Below are 16,908 nucleotides of genomic sequence, written 5' to 3'. Positions count from 1 at the left end.
AGAGCCATCTGGGTATGAACCTTGGGGATAGATGTTGATATTTGTTATATTTTTTTTCCAGTGTTAAAAGAACTGTGTTGTTGACATAACCCCACTGGATTTGCTTTATTAAAATTTTGTTTATAATTTTTGTATCTATGTTCATGAGGGATATTGGTCTGAAATGTTCTTTTCTTGTCATGTCTATGAGTAACCCTGTCATATAATGAGCTAGGAAATACTTCTTCCTCTTCAATTTTTTTGAAGAGTTTTGTAGACTTGATACTATGTCTTCCATAAATGTTTACTAGAATTCACATTTAAAACATCTGGGCCTGGAGTTTCTTTGTAGGAAGGTTAACCACAATTTCAATTTCTCTCATAGATATAGGGCTATTCAGCTTATTTTTCTAATTGATAATTTTCATCTGCTCCATTATATCTAAGTTATTGAATTAGTGCTGTTTATAATATTGTCATAGATTTTTGTAATGATGTCCCTCCCATCCTGATGTTGGTAAATTTTTTTTCTCTTTATCATGATCATCCTGGCTAGGGGTTTACCAATTTAATATTAATGTTCTCAAAGAACCAGCCTTTGGCTTCATTGGCTTTTTCCGTTTTTTGTTTTGTTTTCTGTTGCAGGGACCAACAAACTTTTTCTGTATCGTAGACTTTGTAGGCCAGAGTCTCATGGTTGCTGCTGTAGCACAAAAGCAGGCAGAGACAATACATACACGAATGGGTGTAGTCGTGCCAATCGAACTTTATAAAAACAGGCTACAGGGCTGGGCTTGACCTATAAGCATGTCGTTTGCCAACCCCGGTTCTTCTATTCCTTAATTTCTACTGTGGTCTTCATTATTTCCTTTCTTCTGATTACTTTGGGTTTAACTTGCTCTTCTTTTTTCAGTTATTTAAGGTGGAAACTGAGGTCTTTGATTTTGAGACCTTGCTTCTTTTCTAATACAGGTATTTAGTGCTATGAATTTTCCCTTAAGTAATGCTCCACCCCACAAAGTTTAGTATGTTGCATTTTTATTTTTATTCAGTTTGAAATATTTTCTGACTTTTATTTCTTCTTTGCTTTGTGTGTTATTTATCAGTGTGTTATTCATGTTTCAAATATTTAGGGGATTTTTAAGATATCATTCTGGGCTTGATTTCTAATTTAATTTCATTGTGGTCAGAGAGCATACTTTATATGACTTGAGTCCTTTTCATTTTTTTTTTAAATATATTTTATTGATTTTTTACAGAGAGGAAGGGAAAGGGATAGAGAGCCAGAAACATCAATGAGAGAGAAACATTGATCAGCTGCCTCCTGCACGCCCCCCACTGGGGATGTGCCCGCAACCAAGGTACATGCCCTTGACCGGAATCGAACCCGGGACCCTTGAGTCCGCAGGCCGACGCTCTATCCACTGAGCCAAACCGATTCTGGCCTTTTCATTTTTTGAGACTTGTTTCAAGGCCCAGAATTTGGTCTAGTTTGGTAAATGTTCCAGGTGCACTTCTGTTATTGTTGGCTATTGGGTTCTATAAGCATCAGTTGGTTATTAGTGTTATTCAGGTGTATTAGATTAAATCTCCTTGTTACTCCAGTCCCAGCCAGAAGCCCAAAGTGAATGAAGATGTGTATCCTTTGAATTTTGTTTTGTTTTAATTGATTTCAGAGAGGAAGGGAGAAGGAAAAGAGATAGAAACATCAATGATGAGAGAGAATAATTTATTGGCTGCCTCCTGCACGCCCCCTACTGAGGATCCAGCCCGCAACCCAACACATGCTCTGACCAGGAATTGAACCGTGACCTCCCAATTCATGGGTCGACACTCGAAAACTGACCCACACCAGCCTTTGAGTTTTGACCAATGTATACACCCATGTAACCCAAACTCTATTGAGACTTGCTGGAGTGTTTTTTTAAATATATTTTTTATTGATTTCAGAAAGGGAGAAGGAGAGAGGGATAGAAACATCAATGATAAGAGAGAATCATTGATCGGTTGCCTCCTGCACACCCACACCGGGGATTGAACCCGCAACCTAGGCATGTGCTCTGACCGGGAATCAAACTGACCTCCTGGTTCATAGGTCAACGCTCAACCACTGAGCCATGCCGGCCAGGCAAGACTTGATGTTTTAATAACTGGTAGAACTAATCCCCTTGTTTTTTTTTCCCCCCAGTTTCTCAGATTATTTAATTTGCTTATCTAGTTGTACATATAAACTTTAGAACTGCCCAATTCTGGACAAAGAGTTGATTGAGCAGCTTGTATTTTTATTGGGAATATGTTACATTAATCAGTTAATATTGTTGAGTCTTCCTATCCAAGAACTGAGCTTTCCATTTATTCCAGTCTTTGGGTCTTTCCTTTAAGGTTTTTCACGTACATATAGTAAATATACAGATAGAAGAGGATGGGGCACAATAGCTACAAGACAGCGGTTAATTCCAGGAAGGAAGAGGATGAAATGTAGCAGAATGGGGTTGTTGTTGTTTTGTTTGTTTGTTTTAAATATTTTTTATGATTTCAGAGAGGAAGGGAGAGGGAGAGATAGAAACATCAACGATGAGAGAGAATCATTGATCAGCTGCCTCCTGCATGCCCCCTACTGGGGATTGAGCCTGCAACCCAGGCATTTGCCCTTAACTGGAATCAAACCTAGGACACCTTCTGTACACAGGCAATGCTCTATCCACTGAGCCAAACCGGCTGGTCTAGCATAAGGTTTTTTTAGTGCATCTTGTTGATGGGCTCAGGAATGTTTCTTATAAAAACTATTTTTCTGCTCTAGCCAGTTTTGCTCAGGATAAAGCATCAGCCAGCGTTTGATTCCTGTCAAGGGCATGTACCTTGGTTGCAGGCTCAATCCCTGGCCCTGGTCCGGAGTGTGTGTGGGAAGCAACCAATCGATGTGTCTCTCTCACATCCATGTTTCTCTCTCTCGTTTCTCCCCCTCCCTCCCACTCTCTCTAAAAATCAATGGAAAAAATATTCTTGAGTGAGGATTAACAAAAAAAACCCCACATCTACTTTTCTATATGTTTGAGATATTTTATTTTAAAAAATTAAGCCCGGGTTTAATTGGTTGGAGCATTACACCAAAAAGGTTGTGGGTTAAACTCAAGGTCAGGCGCGTATGGGAGGCAACCGATCCTTGTTTCTCTTTCACATTGATGTTTCTCTCTCTTTCTCTCAAAATCAATAAACATATCCTTGGATGAAGATTTAAAAAATTGGCCCTGGCCAGTATAGTCAGTGGTTAGAGAATTGTCCCATGCACTGAAGGGTCTCGTGTTCCATTCTGGGTTTAGAGCACGTACCTGGGTTGAGGGTTCGATCCCTGGCCCCTGTGGGAGGCAACCAATTGATGTTTCCCTCTCTTCCTCTCCTCCCTCCCTCCTTCCCTCCCTCCCTCCCTCCCTCCCTTCTATTCTCTCTGAAAAAGCAATGGGGAAAAAATATCTTTAGGTGAGAACTAACAAACAAAGAAAATTAAAAACAAACTTAGAAGTTGAATCAATTTTAATAGAAAAATTTATTGCAAATAGTGACTCTTCATATTACAGTAGTTTATTCTGATAAACCAAATGACCATAATTTGTGTATTCTGGATATAAAACTATACTTTTTTAAAACTATATAATACATTTTCCAGTGTGATGACATTTCAAGGAGGAAAAGATTGCATTCACAATAAATATCATTATCCCTGAGCACACAGACTTAAAATAAGCATTGTCCAAACACCTTTCCATGGTGCAGCGGTCCCTAAAAAAGGGTTTTCCCTCCTTTGTCCCTTATCACTGGGTGACAGTCACAGAGAGTGAAGCCTTTCTGGAATTTTTGTATAGACTCACCATTAAGAATACTAATGATTTAAACCCAAAGCAGTAACAGTGGAATGGTGAAACTGCAGAGCTCTAATTTTGCACTTTAATCTCTGCAGCCAAAGTCAAAAGCACAACATTGAAATTGTTTTTGCTTTATCATTGTCTTTTAGTCATTCTTTGCTGAGAGCCCCCATGATCTGATTTCACCAGTGACTAAGCACAATTGGAAATTACCTTGGACTACTAATAAAGGTGTAGTCTTTTCCAGCATGTCTGTTTCCCCAGCATCTGGCTCATATGTCCAGGGGTGCATGGCCAATGAACCATAGAAAATTATGGCATCACAGTGGCTTAATTTTAAAAGATGCTCTTTCAGAATGAATTTCAGGAAAACAAGCAGTCTACACAGAGAAGGATGCTGAAGTTATTCTACAGATTAGTTTGTTGAGAGCTCTTACTTTTTCTTCCAAGATTCGGTTTTCTTTCTCAGCCCCTCGTTGCTTCTCTTCAGTGACCTGAAGTGCTTTCATCAGGTGAGCATTTTCCACATAGAGCTCCTTGAGCAGCAAATCGGATTTTGTGTTCTTCTCAAACTAGAGAGGGAAGAAAGCCATACTTCATTGTGAATCTAGTGCAGAAATGCTACACAACCCTTCTACTCTTCCATCTTTATTCAAACCATATTTTAGGGTTCTTACAGATCTGATACAAACATTGAATGTCATAATTTTTGTTATCTTGGCATGAGACAGAAAATTGAGAATCTGAGGAACTATGTGGTAGAGAACATTTAAGTCAACTTTATCAAAGATTTTACCATGAAATCACATGAAAGGCCAAAATCATAGGTCTCAAAAAGAACTATTTCGGGCAATGTAAAACAAGGAAATTGTCAAGAGTGCCAAAAATGAGTGTGCTCCGTAAGCCCATCTTGTCACCCAGATCACTGAGGCACTGCACTCACCCTCACAGACCAGTGTAGTCACCACACACAACAGCCACAGGGACACAAGGCCTCTAGTCATGAGTCCTTGTTTAAGATACAAAGACAAGGACGTCCGGACCTTGTGCTTCTTAAGTCAACACTGAAATCATTCATTCACAGAGCACCCCTCATTGCCAGGCACTGGCCTAGCAACAACCCTTCTCTCATGGAGCACATATTCTAGTGGACAGAGACAGATGAGAAACTCATGTAGTGTGTCAGGTGGTGAGAAGTGCTAAGAGGAAACCCAGACAGCTGAGGAGGGTTCGGTTTTGGTTAGGGAGAACAGGGTGTGTCTCTGTGTGACATTTGAACAGGTCTGAATAAAGCACGGGAGTAAGTCCCGAGGCTGGAACATTCCAGGCAGGGGGAGGAATAAGTACGAAGAGCCAGAGGTGCATGCTGTGGGTGACAGGATGGCCAGCAGGCCTGTGACGAGGGCATGGTGGCGGGAGGCCTAAGGAGAGGAAACCACCTACCAGGCTGCCTGTGCAGGGCACAGATCCTGCAGAACCTTTGAGGTCACTGTACAAGCTCTGGCTTTTACTCAGGGACCTGGGAAAACAAGGGTTCCAAGCAGAGGAGGGCCAGCGCCTCAGCCACATTTGGTGAGGAATGTTGCTGCTCCGGGGTTGGTAACAGATTAGAGGAGGAAATAAGACATGCCCGTTAGGACGCCAAAGATGAGGGTGAGAGCAGTGGGGGTGGGGCTGTCTCCACTCTGAAGGCAGAACTAGTGGACTAGATGGAGACAGGGTGGGTGGGGGGAGGAGCCCACTGCACTCCAAGGTTTTGGATCTAAGTCAATGGCAAGTGAACCAAAAACAACTCTTTGAAGGTATTTCTGTGAAGAGCAGAGAACTGGTCAGATGAAGCCTCCTAAGGTTTGTGTTGGGTGGCAGCCAGGGCCCCAGAGGAAGGAGGAGATGGGGTGGACCAGGCAAGGTGACACAGGCCAGGTCTAGGTGTGCATGGCCCGAGTACAGTGCATATTTGCTTTGGGCACTTCGGGTCTCCCAGGGACCGCTGAGAGGAGAGAGAAGAGGAGCTGGAGGTCAGAAGGGAGGGCAAGGGCTCAGAGTGCTAGCAAGCCAGGAGGTGTGGGCAGCGCTGGTGGGCAAAAGCCACAAGATTAAACTAGAACTGGTTTTGCCAGGTGAGGAAGCACACAGTGTGCAAATGAGTGACTATAAGGGGAGTCACTCTGACACTGGGAGGAAAAGTGAGGACCAGGGAGAGTGAGAGGGTTAGTGGGTGGCAGAGCAAAGCCAGGAGGTTAGACAAGGAGAGGGACGGGCCTCAAAGAGTGACTCAGCCTGGGAACCTTCCACGAAGATTCAGGAACAAGAGGTGACACAAATGTTTCATCGGCTCAGGAGCTCTCATAAAGCATACTTGATTACTATGTAATACAAATGTTTCTACAGATTCTCACATTTCTCTTAGCTTCTTCTAGCACTACAATAGAACTTTCGGGAGTAGCTGGCATTTGCCTTTGCGTCTCTTCACCTCTAGCCTTGCCTCCCCTCTCAGCACTCCCCGTGCAGGTAGGTGTTCCACTGATTTAACTGCTGGCTGGGCGAGATTGTAAATGCTCAGGGCAGCTGTGATCTTTTTGTTGTTTTTTCTCTAGCAGCCCAGGTTATCTCCCCGCCCCCATTGGTGATTTTTTAAAAAATATAGATCAGCCTGGCTGGCGTGGCTTGGTGGTTGAGCATTGACCTATGAACCGGGAGGTTGCGGTTCAATTCCCAGTCAGGGCACATGCCCTGGTTGCAGGATCAGTCCCCAGTAGGGGGCGTGCAGGAGGCAGCCCATCAATGACTCTTCATCATTGATGTTTCTATCTCTCTCTCCCTCGCCCTTAAAAAAAAATTAAAAAATTATATATATATATCAGATCATGCTCTTACTTAAACTCTTCCAATAGCTTCTAATTATCTATACTATATAATAAAAACCCAGTGACCATAATGGCAGAAAGACTGCTCGACCAGTCACTATGAGGTACATTAACCACCTCTCAGTCCCTTTCCCCAGGCGGCAGGCTCCAATTGCCCGATGGCAAATGGGGATCTGGGGGTGGGTGGTGGGGGATGCAGGTAGCACCAGGCCAAGGCCCCCACCAGTTGCCCGACCCACGGTGGGGGTGGGGCCAGTGAATAGGCAGGAACAGCCAACCTCTCCGTCCCTGGGGATCTGGGGGTGGGTGGTGGGGGATGCAGGTAGCGCCAGGCCAAGGCCCCCGCCAGTTGCCCCACACACAGAGGCCGACCCACAGCGGGGGTGGGGCCAGTGAACGGGCAGGAACAGCCAACCTCTCGGTCCCTCTCCCTGGCTGTCAGGCTCTGATCACCCAATGGCGAATGGGGAACCGGCATGGGTGGCAGCGGGGGGACGGGGAGGGGCAGGACTGGCTGCTGGCAGCCAGGGAAGATGATCCTGATCACAGGCTAGGCCTAGGGACTGTACCCACGCACAAATTTCGTGCACCAGGCCTCTAGTCTATATATATAAAAGCCTAAGTGACCATTACGACTAAACGACCATAATGACTGGTCGATCAGTCACTATGATGCGCACTGACCACCAGGGAGCAGATGCTCAACACAGGAGCTGCCCCCTGGTGGTCAGTGCACTCCCACAGCCAATCTCCTTCGGCCAGCCAACCGCCCACGGTCCCTCCCTCCAGCCAGCCAGCCCACATCGGCCCCTGGTGCTAAACCATTCATAGGCGATCTGCTTCTGGGTTGGGGTTTCGTACATAGCAGAACAGCTCCCTCGTTGCAATCTATTGAAAGTCAGCCCTCAACACAAGGGTTTGTCTTGCTCCTGTCCTCTCCCTTCCCCGGGGGCTGCCCGCCCACCATGGTGGCAGCGCAGCGGTGAGGACAGGAGGGGGGCTTGGCAGGGAACCATGCAGTGGCAGGGCGGCATCGGCGTCCATTCCTTCTGCGCCCAGCTCAGCGACCATCACCTCCTCTCCCGACCCCGCCAAGGCCTTCAGGCCCCAGGCTGGGTCGGGGAACCAGGGATGGGTGGCAGCGGACGCAGCCCCTTTCCCAGGGCTGGCCAAGGGCCAGCTCCCTCCTTGGAGCTGGCAGCCAAGCCAACCTCCGGCGGTCCTTCCCCCGAACCCCCACTGCAGGAATTCATGCATCGGGCCTCTAGTAATTAAAATAAAATCTGAACTACTGACTTTGATGGGACCCTGCCTACCTGTTCCTGCCCATCAGTTCACACCAGCTACAATGACTCCTCCCTTGCCATGCTTGGTCCCATCTAAGGATATTTACCAGCACTGTTCCCTCTGGATTTCACCTTGTTGGGGATCTCCATGTCCCCCACCACATGTGGAGACTGTCCCAGTGATTGGAGGTGCTATTGGCATTTAGCACTATAATGCACAAGACTGTCCCACCCAATACGCATTCTCCCTTCTAAAATGCCAACCTGGCCTCTGTTGGGGGACACAGCTAGACCTTCCCATGGCTGGGCCATCAGGTGCCTGCCCCCACACCATGTCCTGACCATCCTCACCAAATCCCCACCATCACTATTTCCTTTTCTTCAGAGCACTTCTTACAACCTGAGGCCATTTATGTTATCTGTCTCTGCCTTTAGAGTGTAAGGTCCTTGGGGGCTTCTACCTAGGACAATGCCTTGATACTTAACAGGTGCTTGGAATGACTGAATGAACAAATGAAAACAGACATCTTTTCTGAGGTTATGTGAACACCTCAATATCTTAAAACAATTTCCAAAAGAAAATAAGCACAATGTACAAATATAATGTAGGGTATGTACAGATTTAGTAAAATCAGTTTCCTATTGATTGCTTTTAATTGTTAATCTGAAAAATATTTGTACAATCAGATTCTAAAAATGAAGTTTAGGCAGAGCCCCAGATTCATTGGTTCCAATGAACACCCATAAAAAGAAAAAAAAAATGTTCTGAAAGAGTATATTGATGTGTACTGACAGAAGCCCCTCACTCACCTGCTCTCCCAGCTCACCCACTTTTTCTTGCAGGAGCATTTCCATGTTCTTCAAAATCATTTCCACCTCTTCCACCTGCTCTTCTGTATCTTTAAGCTGCTTTTTATGTTCTTCCTGCCACAAAAGAAGGTTACACACCAATATTTTACATTTTAAAAAAGAATCATCTCAGGCTTATTTATTTTAGAGTGGAAATTAGCTAAAATGTACAAATATGAGAGTGTGTATTGATAACCTTTCATCTGTATAGAGTAAGTTAAAAAAATGTTCTGTCACAAACCACAAAACTGTTATTTCTTTTTGTAGTTCAAGAATTAGCAGACCACCCTATCTGGTTTCACTCAGTGGACAGAGTGTCGGCCTGTGGCCTGAAGGGTCCCGGGTTTGATTCCAGTCAAGGGCACATGCCCAGTAGGGTGCATGAGGCAGCCAATCAATGATTCTCTCCCTCTCCCTTCCTCTCTGAAATCAATAGAAGTATATTAAAAAAAAAAAAAAAGAATTAGCAGACTAAGTAAATTTCTGATCAAATTTGTTTTGTCATTAATCTGTCATAGTTTATCATTATCTCTAGCTGAACACTTTTGCATAATGCTGAAAGGTTATTCGTTGTAGAATTTATGCTTTACAAACATTAAATTTTACCCACCTTTCAAGTCTTGCTCTAATTTTTGCCCTCTGGTTCCTGATCTCCACATCCCTCCTGCCTTGAACTTTTCCTCATGAACTGTGTTACTCAGGAACAAGTTACTTTCTCAGGCTTTTAAATGAAACACTTACACAGGGTGCACATGTTCCACAGACCATTCAAGCACTTTAGAAGTGCTAACTCATCGATGCTTCACAATAATGCTTTGAGGCTGGTATCGGAATTTTACAGATGAGGAAACTGGAGCACAGAAAGGTTAAGTAACTGGCCCAAGGTTACTCAGCTGGGAGGTGGGGGAGCCACAGTCCCAATCTCCGCAGGCAATGCTCTGAGCCACCGTGTCCTGCTGCCCTTTAAGGCAGTGACCCTCTTTCTGCATCTCTAGATGCCTGGCACACAGCAGGCTCCTCAGGTCGATCCTGTTACCTGGCTGACCTCTTGTCCCACTGCCATCCCCCTCCTGCCCTCCCTCCAATCCTTGCTATTCTTTTTTTTTTTTAATCCTCACTTGATTTTTTTTCCATTGATTTTTTTAGAGAGTGGAAGCGAGGGAGGATGGGGAGAGAAAGAGAAACATTGATGTGAGACACATGAATTGGTTGCCTCCCACACAAACCCCCACTGTGTCCCAGAACCAAACGTGAAAACTTTTGGTCTGAGGGCCGATGTTCTAACCACTGAGAAAACCAGCCAGGATGACCTTGCTGTTCCTAAACATGCCAAATACATACCCACCTCAGGTCCACTGCACATGTTGCCCCTGCTGCCTACAGTCCTCTTTCCCCAGGTAACTGGATGGCTTGCTGCCTCAACAACTTCAGACGTTGGCTCAAGAACCACCTTCTCTAGCTATCCTATTTAAGACTACAAGCCCCCCCCCCACTCCACAGCACTCACCACCATCTGACGTGCTATCCACATGATTCATTTTTTTTATTTTTGGGCTCCCTACCACCACTATAATTTGGCTCCAGATTTTTGCCTTGTGTGTCATTTCTGTATCTCCAATACCTAGATCAGTGTGTACCCAATAAGTAACTTCTGTATTCCTTATGTGCCTTTGGGTGGATTTTCTTTTCAGTCTGCATAATAGTTTAAGATTGTTTTTTTAATTAGGGGCATCATTTGGAAACAGAGTGTTTATATAAAAATCTAGTTTTTAGCTTTTCTTTGAAATCAGGAGCATTGAAATGCAGAGGCTACACAGCTGAGGAGCAGCACCCATTGCCTCACTCACAGCCTGTCCTCTCCACCTTTCAGGCCCTGTAAGCATTCAGTGTGGGGCCCCTAACGGGCCTACCGCAGCTTCTGCAGCCCCCAAGGACAGACTGCAGCTGAGAGGAACTAGACCCCAGGCTGAAGAGACCTTCAGGATCAGCTCACTCAGGGCCTCCCAGAGAGGCTCCCTGGTCCTTCCTCAGCATCTGTTAAGAGTCCTCTATTCACAGTGGAAATCGGGGTCCCACAGCTTCTGTACAACCAGTTCTCATGGAGGTAGGATGGCTGTTGGGCCATCTTCCCCTTGGCACTAGGACAGTTTTAGGCTGAGTGACCCACGATCCAACCTCTCCCTCCCCCCCCACCCCCTACTTCACCATCAGCTGGAACCTCAGGGCTCTTGTTTCCACTCACCCGCTGTCGCCTCCCTTCCTCCTGCTGGAGGCTGCACTCCTGGCAGAGCTGCTGAGCTGCCCGCTGCTCCCATTCCAGCAGCTGTCGCAGCTCTGCCACGCAGCCCACAGGCACGCTATGCTCCGTCTGCTTCTGCAGCTGGTGGACGTCCTGCAAGGGCTGGTCAGGGCTCAGGTTGGCTCCGTGCAGCTGTACCAGGGAAAAGGCCACAACAGCTTTGGTGTGACTGCTGAGAGTTACAGGGTCACTGCCAGACACGAAGGACTGTTTAAGGACACCCTACAACTGGAAGCACAAGGAAGGCATCTGCTCTCCTTTGTGGTCCCTGCATCTGCAGCAAAACGCAGAATTTGTAAAGGGCCTATTCATTGGAATTCTGACAGCAAAACTCCCAGGGAGCCAGAGCTGCACAGTGAGAGGAAAAGTTGATCCTCAGAATGACGCTGAGACTTCACACTGGATCCCCGGGAGATCACGGTATATGCTGTCCAGTTTACCATCCAGCATGCCTCATTGGAGCCTGATTCTTTAAACACTATATAACCCATGCAAGCCAGACATGGTAATAATCGAAGTGGAGAATTTACACTTCTGAGACCCGCTGAGGCAGGGTCACAGGGTAAGTAGCACACAATGAGAGCAGAAGGAAACTTGGGAGCAGCTGTGGGATGAAGCTCCCCAGCCACAGGGGACTGCCCAGAACCCATGGAGTTATGCTGAGTCCTCATGACTGAACTGCGTATCATGTGGCCAGTGTTTTCACTAAGCAAGCGGGAGGTCAGATCCAAACGCCATTTACTAGTAATTCACTCTGGCTCTGGGGGCTTCATCTAGAATACGCACCGTTCCCTTGGCCCCTGAAAGAACTGGCCACAGCAGCCCTCATGCACCTCTGAGGCTCTATCAAATGTCGCACTCAGGAGGGTATCTTTGCTCCCCTGATATATGTCATCAGTTTGGCTCAAAGACACTCACAAAAATTTCAAAAAATGTCACACTTAGGGCAGGTCTCAAAGTGGCCATGTGGCCAGAGTAAAGAGCGGGTGCCACCCAAGAGTGAGCAGCGGCAAACCTCCAGCCTAGGTTCCTCTCAACAGTCGCTGCTCACCTCCCATCTCTGGAGGGCCACCTGAGGGACACGTCATCACTGACACACAGCAGTTCTAGGACAGGAGTCATCCCGGAGAGATGCCCTGGTGCACGCTTCCTTTGAACACACTGCTTACCCTCCTCACTGCCGCCTTCTACAGCCACCCCGCTCTCTGAATCGGTGCCTGACATGGACCTTTACTGTGGGGAGAGCAGGTCCCTGCAGCGCTACTTTGCGACTATCTACACGGGCAACTAGCCCATCAGCACCCACAAGCTGAATTCTGTCCAGTCCTTTTCATCTCCCTCTTCATGGAAGTGAGACGCAGATGGAGCTGGCCCAGCTCCGGAGTGCACAGGCGGCTCTTTCTCCCCGTTGAGAATTGGGCTCTGAGCCTCTCCCTCATTCACAGGTGGGGACTGTGCCGTCACCCACTGACCGGTGGGCTCTGAGCCCTCCCCTCGAATCCAGGCTGGACCAACAGAATGTTGGATTTGGTCAGCATGTTTTTAAAAAAACAGCACTGGGACCTCCCTTGGCCTCATCCAAGCTGCCCCCCTGCTAGTGCCTGTCCCACCTGCTTGGCTCTGTGACCTCCTAGACGTTCCTCCTCAGAACCATCCACGGATGCACCAGTGATAACAATGAGTCCGTCCCACATATCTCGATACCCATCCTCCCACAGCACACCCAGAGGTGCCTTAACTGCTCTGTAGATGCCTCTACTTCCCTCCTCTGGGCTTTCATCAGTGTGGTCTTGGGGGGAATCTTCTAAGTCACAAAGAAGCTTGTGCTGCAGCAGATTAAGTCAGGTAACTTCTGCCTGTGACGCTGGCTGACTCAGCCTCAAAGGGCTCAAACTGGCCAAGGCTATTTCTCAAGGGTCCTTTCAGACTTAAAAACAGAGAAGGGAACCCCCAAATACAGAGGTACCCCTGGGAAAGTTCTTGTTTGCAGTGGGAAAGCTCACAGCCTACAGGTTCCCCCAACAGCCTTACAGGGCCCCACACCCAGGCTGACCCCTCTGCAGCTTTGGGCATCTTGCCCTCTCACACCAGGCAACCACGGCCGGGCAAAAGCCAGTAGGGGAACCCGCAAAGAGGTTCAGAAGAGGCAGGCACTCAGGTGCCACACTCAGGTGAGGCTGGTGCTGGGACTGAGGCCACATGGGTTAAGACCCCTTCCATACCATGCTTAGGGTGGTCTCTCCCACGGCCCCTCCTTCCTCCCTACAGCCCCCTGGCCCTCCAAGAGCACCCCACACGAGTCTGCACTGGGCTCTCAGTACTCAGGATCCCTCCTACTGTCATACACCTGTATTCCCTCCCCCTCTTGAGCCTGGCTCTCCCAGGAAGAACTGGCTACCCACTCTGTGTCCCTGCACCTCACACTGTCAGGGCACCCTGAGGTTCCTATTCACAGCTGCGAGCTCCCTGCCTCCTTGTCTCGGCACCTCGTGAGCCTGGCACGTGCTGGATAAATGCTGGAGCAGGAGAGAGTGGGAGCCAGCAGACAGGGACGTGCAATTTGAGGGCTTCACTGTGTGCATGTAAATGTGTGTGAGACGAGGGCATGGAGATCCTCACCCATGGGGTCTACTCTGTCCCGGGGCCTGGCTGGCTGCTTGGATCTGACACCGCCTCCCCTCAGAGGCTACCCTGAAGCTCTGCTCTGGCTCCTTGGCTCTATAAAGTGCACCAAAGACATGCTCACTGAGAGCTCTTCACACAGCTGCTCAAGGTCACCCAACTCTGGACTAGGCTTGACTTCAGTCCTGGGCCTGGTAAGTACCCCACTGGCTGTGCAATCTCAGGCCGACCCGAAAACTCTGGGATGGATTAGTCCTAGCAACGCTCTGTCAGACTGACCTGCATTGACTCTCCTTCCCAGACGGACCCAGCGTCTCAGGCCATCACACACACCTTCCCAGACAGACCCAGCGTCTCAGGCCATCACACACACCTTCCCAGACGGACCCAGCGTCTCAGGCCATCACGTGGACCTTCCCAGACAGACCCAGCGTCTCAGGCCATCACGTGGACCTTCCCAGCAGGACCCAGCATCTCAGGTCATCACAATCACCTTCCCAGACGGGACCCAGCGTCTCAGGCCATCACACACACCTTCCCAGAGGGGGCCCAGCGTCTCAGGCCATCACATGGACCTTCCCAGACGGACCCAGCATCTCTGGCCATCACACACACCTTCCCAGAGGGGGCCCAGCGTCTCAGGCCATCACATGGACCTTCCCAGACGGACCCAGCATCTCTGGCCATCACACACACCTTCCCAGAGGGGGCCCAGCGTCTCAGGCCATCACATGGACCTTCCCAGACGGACCCAGCATCTCAGGCCATCACATGGACCTTCCCAGACGGACCCAGCATCTCTGGCCATCACACACACCTTCCCAGACGGACCCAGCGTCTCAGGCCATCACACACACCTTCCCAGAGGGGACCCAGCGTCTCAGGCCATCACACACACCTTCCCAGCAGGACCCAGCATCTCAGGCCATCACATGGACCTTCCCATAAGTGACCCAGTGTCTCAGGCCAGCATGTACACCCACCTGGTTTCGACTTTCTTCAAGGGTCTCTCTCAGTTGTGACCATGACAGTCTCAGGCTCTGGCATTCCTGATTTATGAGTTCAAGTTCAAGTTCGAGTTTTTCACCCTGTTTTAAAAATAATCAACCTCCTGAGTGTAAGCAATAGCAATTTGATACATGTTTAATGTAGAAATGTCAGAATATTACAGGACAGAAATTGCAAAATTTAAACCACCCATGCTCCCAGCAGCCCAGAACCCCACCTGACATTGCGCTGTCATCCTCTACACACAGCATTTTTACCATAAGACTGGTACAGTGTCATATGCTGTGCTTTTCTCATTATATCTTTCATTTCCCCACGACATTAGATATTATTTGAAAACATGGATTTTAACAGCTTTCAGTTAAATTTACTGACTCATTCAGTAAACTGTTGATGGATGATTCAAGCAGATCCCAATTCTGTTTTGCTATTACAAATACCACAGCAACGAAAATACTTCCAATGCCCATAAGAAGAATCATGAAGCCAGAGGATACTGACATTCTTGAGGCTCTTGATACATAGTTTGCCCAACTGCCCTCCAGAGAGGCTGACAATTTTACTCTTTTACCATCAGAATGTAACTTCTTTCTGCTGCTTGGGGACCTGCAAAAGCTGCTGAAGTCCACATAGTTCCCAGGGCTTGCCTGCTCGGTGCCTTCCTCTCACCTGCGGGGCAGTGCCTACCTCTTGGCACGTTAGGGCTGCTCCTGATATGTGTTGGGCTGCCTCTCCTATGTGCCCGCCCCTCTCTACCCCACTGACCTGGCCAGTACTCACCTGCACCTCCTCCCTGCGTCCAGCCTCCTCCAATCTCTGTGTTAACAGCTGAATGGTGATGCCATTGTTCTCAATGTGGGCCTGCTGGCTAGAGGCCTCCTCTCCAAGCTGAAGGACCCTGTGGTTGAGCTGAAGCAATTCATCATTGCATTTCTGACTCTAGCACAAAAGGGATGAAATGGATGAAAAAGTTATTTTTTTTTAACCAACAGCTCAATTCAGATCATTTCAGTGATTCTCAACCAGGGATGCTTTTGTTTCCCAGGGGACGTTAAAAATGTCTTGAGACATTTTTGGTTACCACCTGTGGGAAGAGGACTGCTACTGGCAGCTAGTGGGTGAGGTACTCAGCACCCTGCAATGCAGAGAATGATCGAGCCAGTGCCGCACAGGAAACTCCTCTACCCCTAGGAAAAAGGAGCCACATCTGGAAAACCAGAGGTGGTTATATGCCATGAAGATCCAAACCACTGTTCTGAAGACCTTTCACGTTTTTCCCATTTCTGCCAGTTATTTCTAACATTATTTTAAGCAATTTGAAGGAAAAACCCTAAATGAGATTTATAAATCTCCTCAAAATACCCTCTGATCTTTTTCATTAAACACATAAATGCAGCTTTTAGTAGGGTATAGGAATTGATTAAATTGTGTGTTTTGCTTTTTCTAAATAACCACCACCCAGCAGATAGTGGGTGCTGAACAAATGCTCATTGGATGGATGTGCAAATGCACTGAATTGAAACAGCAACTAGGAAGTCCCACCTTCAGAGTGGGTTAGGGGCTGAGGTAGGTAGGCAAGGAGAAGGTGGGTATGGTTATAAAAACATGAAGTGTCCTTGTGGGATTGGAACTATTTGGTATCTTGACTGGTGGTAGATATATGGACCTATACAGGGGATAAAATTGTGTAGAATTTAATACACACACACACACACACACACACACACACACGAGTATAGAAGTAAAACTGGTGAAATCAGAATGCGACCCATGGATTGTATCAATGTCAATAGATTGGTTGTGATATTTGTAATAGGCTGATTTGTGTCCTTCCAAAATTCATATGTTGAAGCCACAATTCTCAGTACCTCAGAATGTAACTGTACTATATTTAGAAATTGGGTCTTTAGCCCGACCAGCATGGCTCAGGGGTTGAGCATTGACCTATGAACCAGATCACGGTTTGAGTCCCTGTCAAGGCACATGCCCGGATTGTGGGCTCAATCCCCAGTGTGGGGTGTGCAGAGGCAGCCGATCAATGATTCTCTCTCATCATTGATCTTTCTATCTCTCTCTCCCTCTCCCTTTTTCTCTGACATCAAAAATATGTATTTTTAGCCCTAACCGGTTTGGCTCAG

The 16,908-nt window shown here is 47.5% G+C and overlaps 1 protein-coding gene across 2 annotated transcripts in view; it reads right to left on the bottom strand.

Moving 5' to 3' along the window:
• Positions 1–3,499: 3,499 nt before the first annotated feature.
• Positions 3,500–16,908, bottom strand: part of NINL (ninein-like) — a 67,488-nt gene continuing 54,079 nt past the window's right edge. For both annotated transcript variants that reach the window (XM_014539694.1, XM_005866209.2), the window contains 5 exons: positions 15,551–15,709; positions 14,746–14,850; positions 11,084–11,272; positions 8,803–8,916; positions 3,500–4,411 (listed from right to left, as the gene is read on the bottom strand). In XM_014539694.1, the coding sequence (XP_014395180.1) occupies positions 4,220–4,411; positions 8,803–8,916; positions 11,084–11,272; positions 14,746–14,850; positions 15,551–15,709 (759 nt within the window). In that variant the 3' untranslated portion in view covers positions 3,500–4,219. The remainder of the gene's footprint in view (positions 4,412–8,802; positions 8,917–11,083; positions 11,273–14,745; positions 14,851–15,550; positions 15,710–16,908) is intronic.

This window comes from Myotis brandtii, unplaced genomic scaffold (assembly GCF_000412655.1).
Source record: "Myotis brandtii unplaced genomic scaffold, ASM41265v1 scaffold225, whole genome shotgun sequence".
NCBI lineage: Eukaryota > Metazoa > Chordata > Mammalia > Chiroptera > Vespertilionidae > Myotis > Myotis brandtii.
Note: the sequence above shows the minus strand (reverse complement) of the source record. Positions and strands in the feature narration are given on the sequence as shown.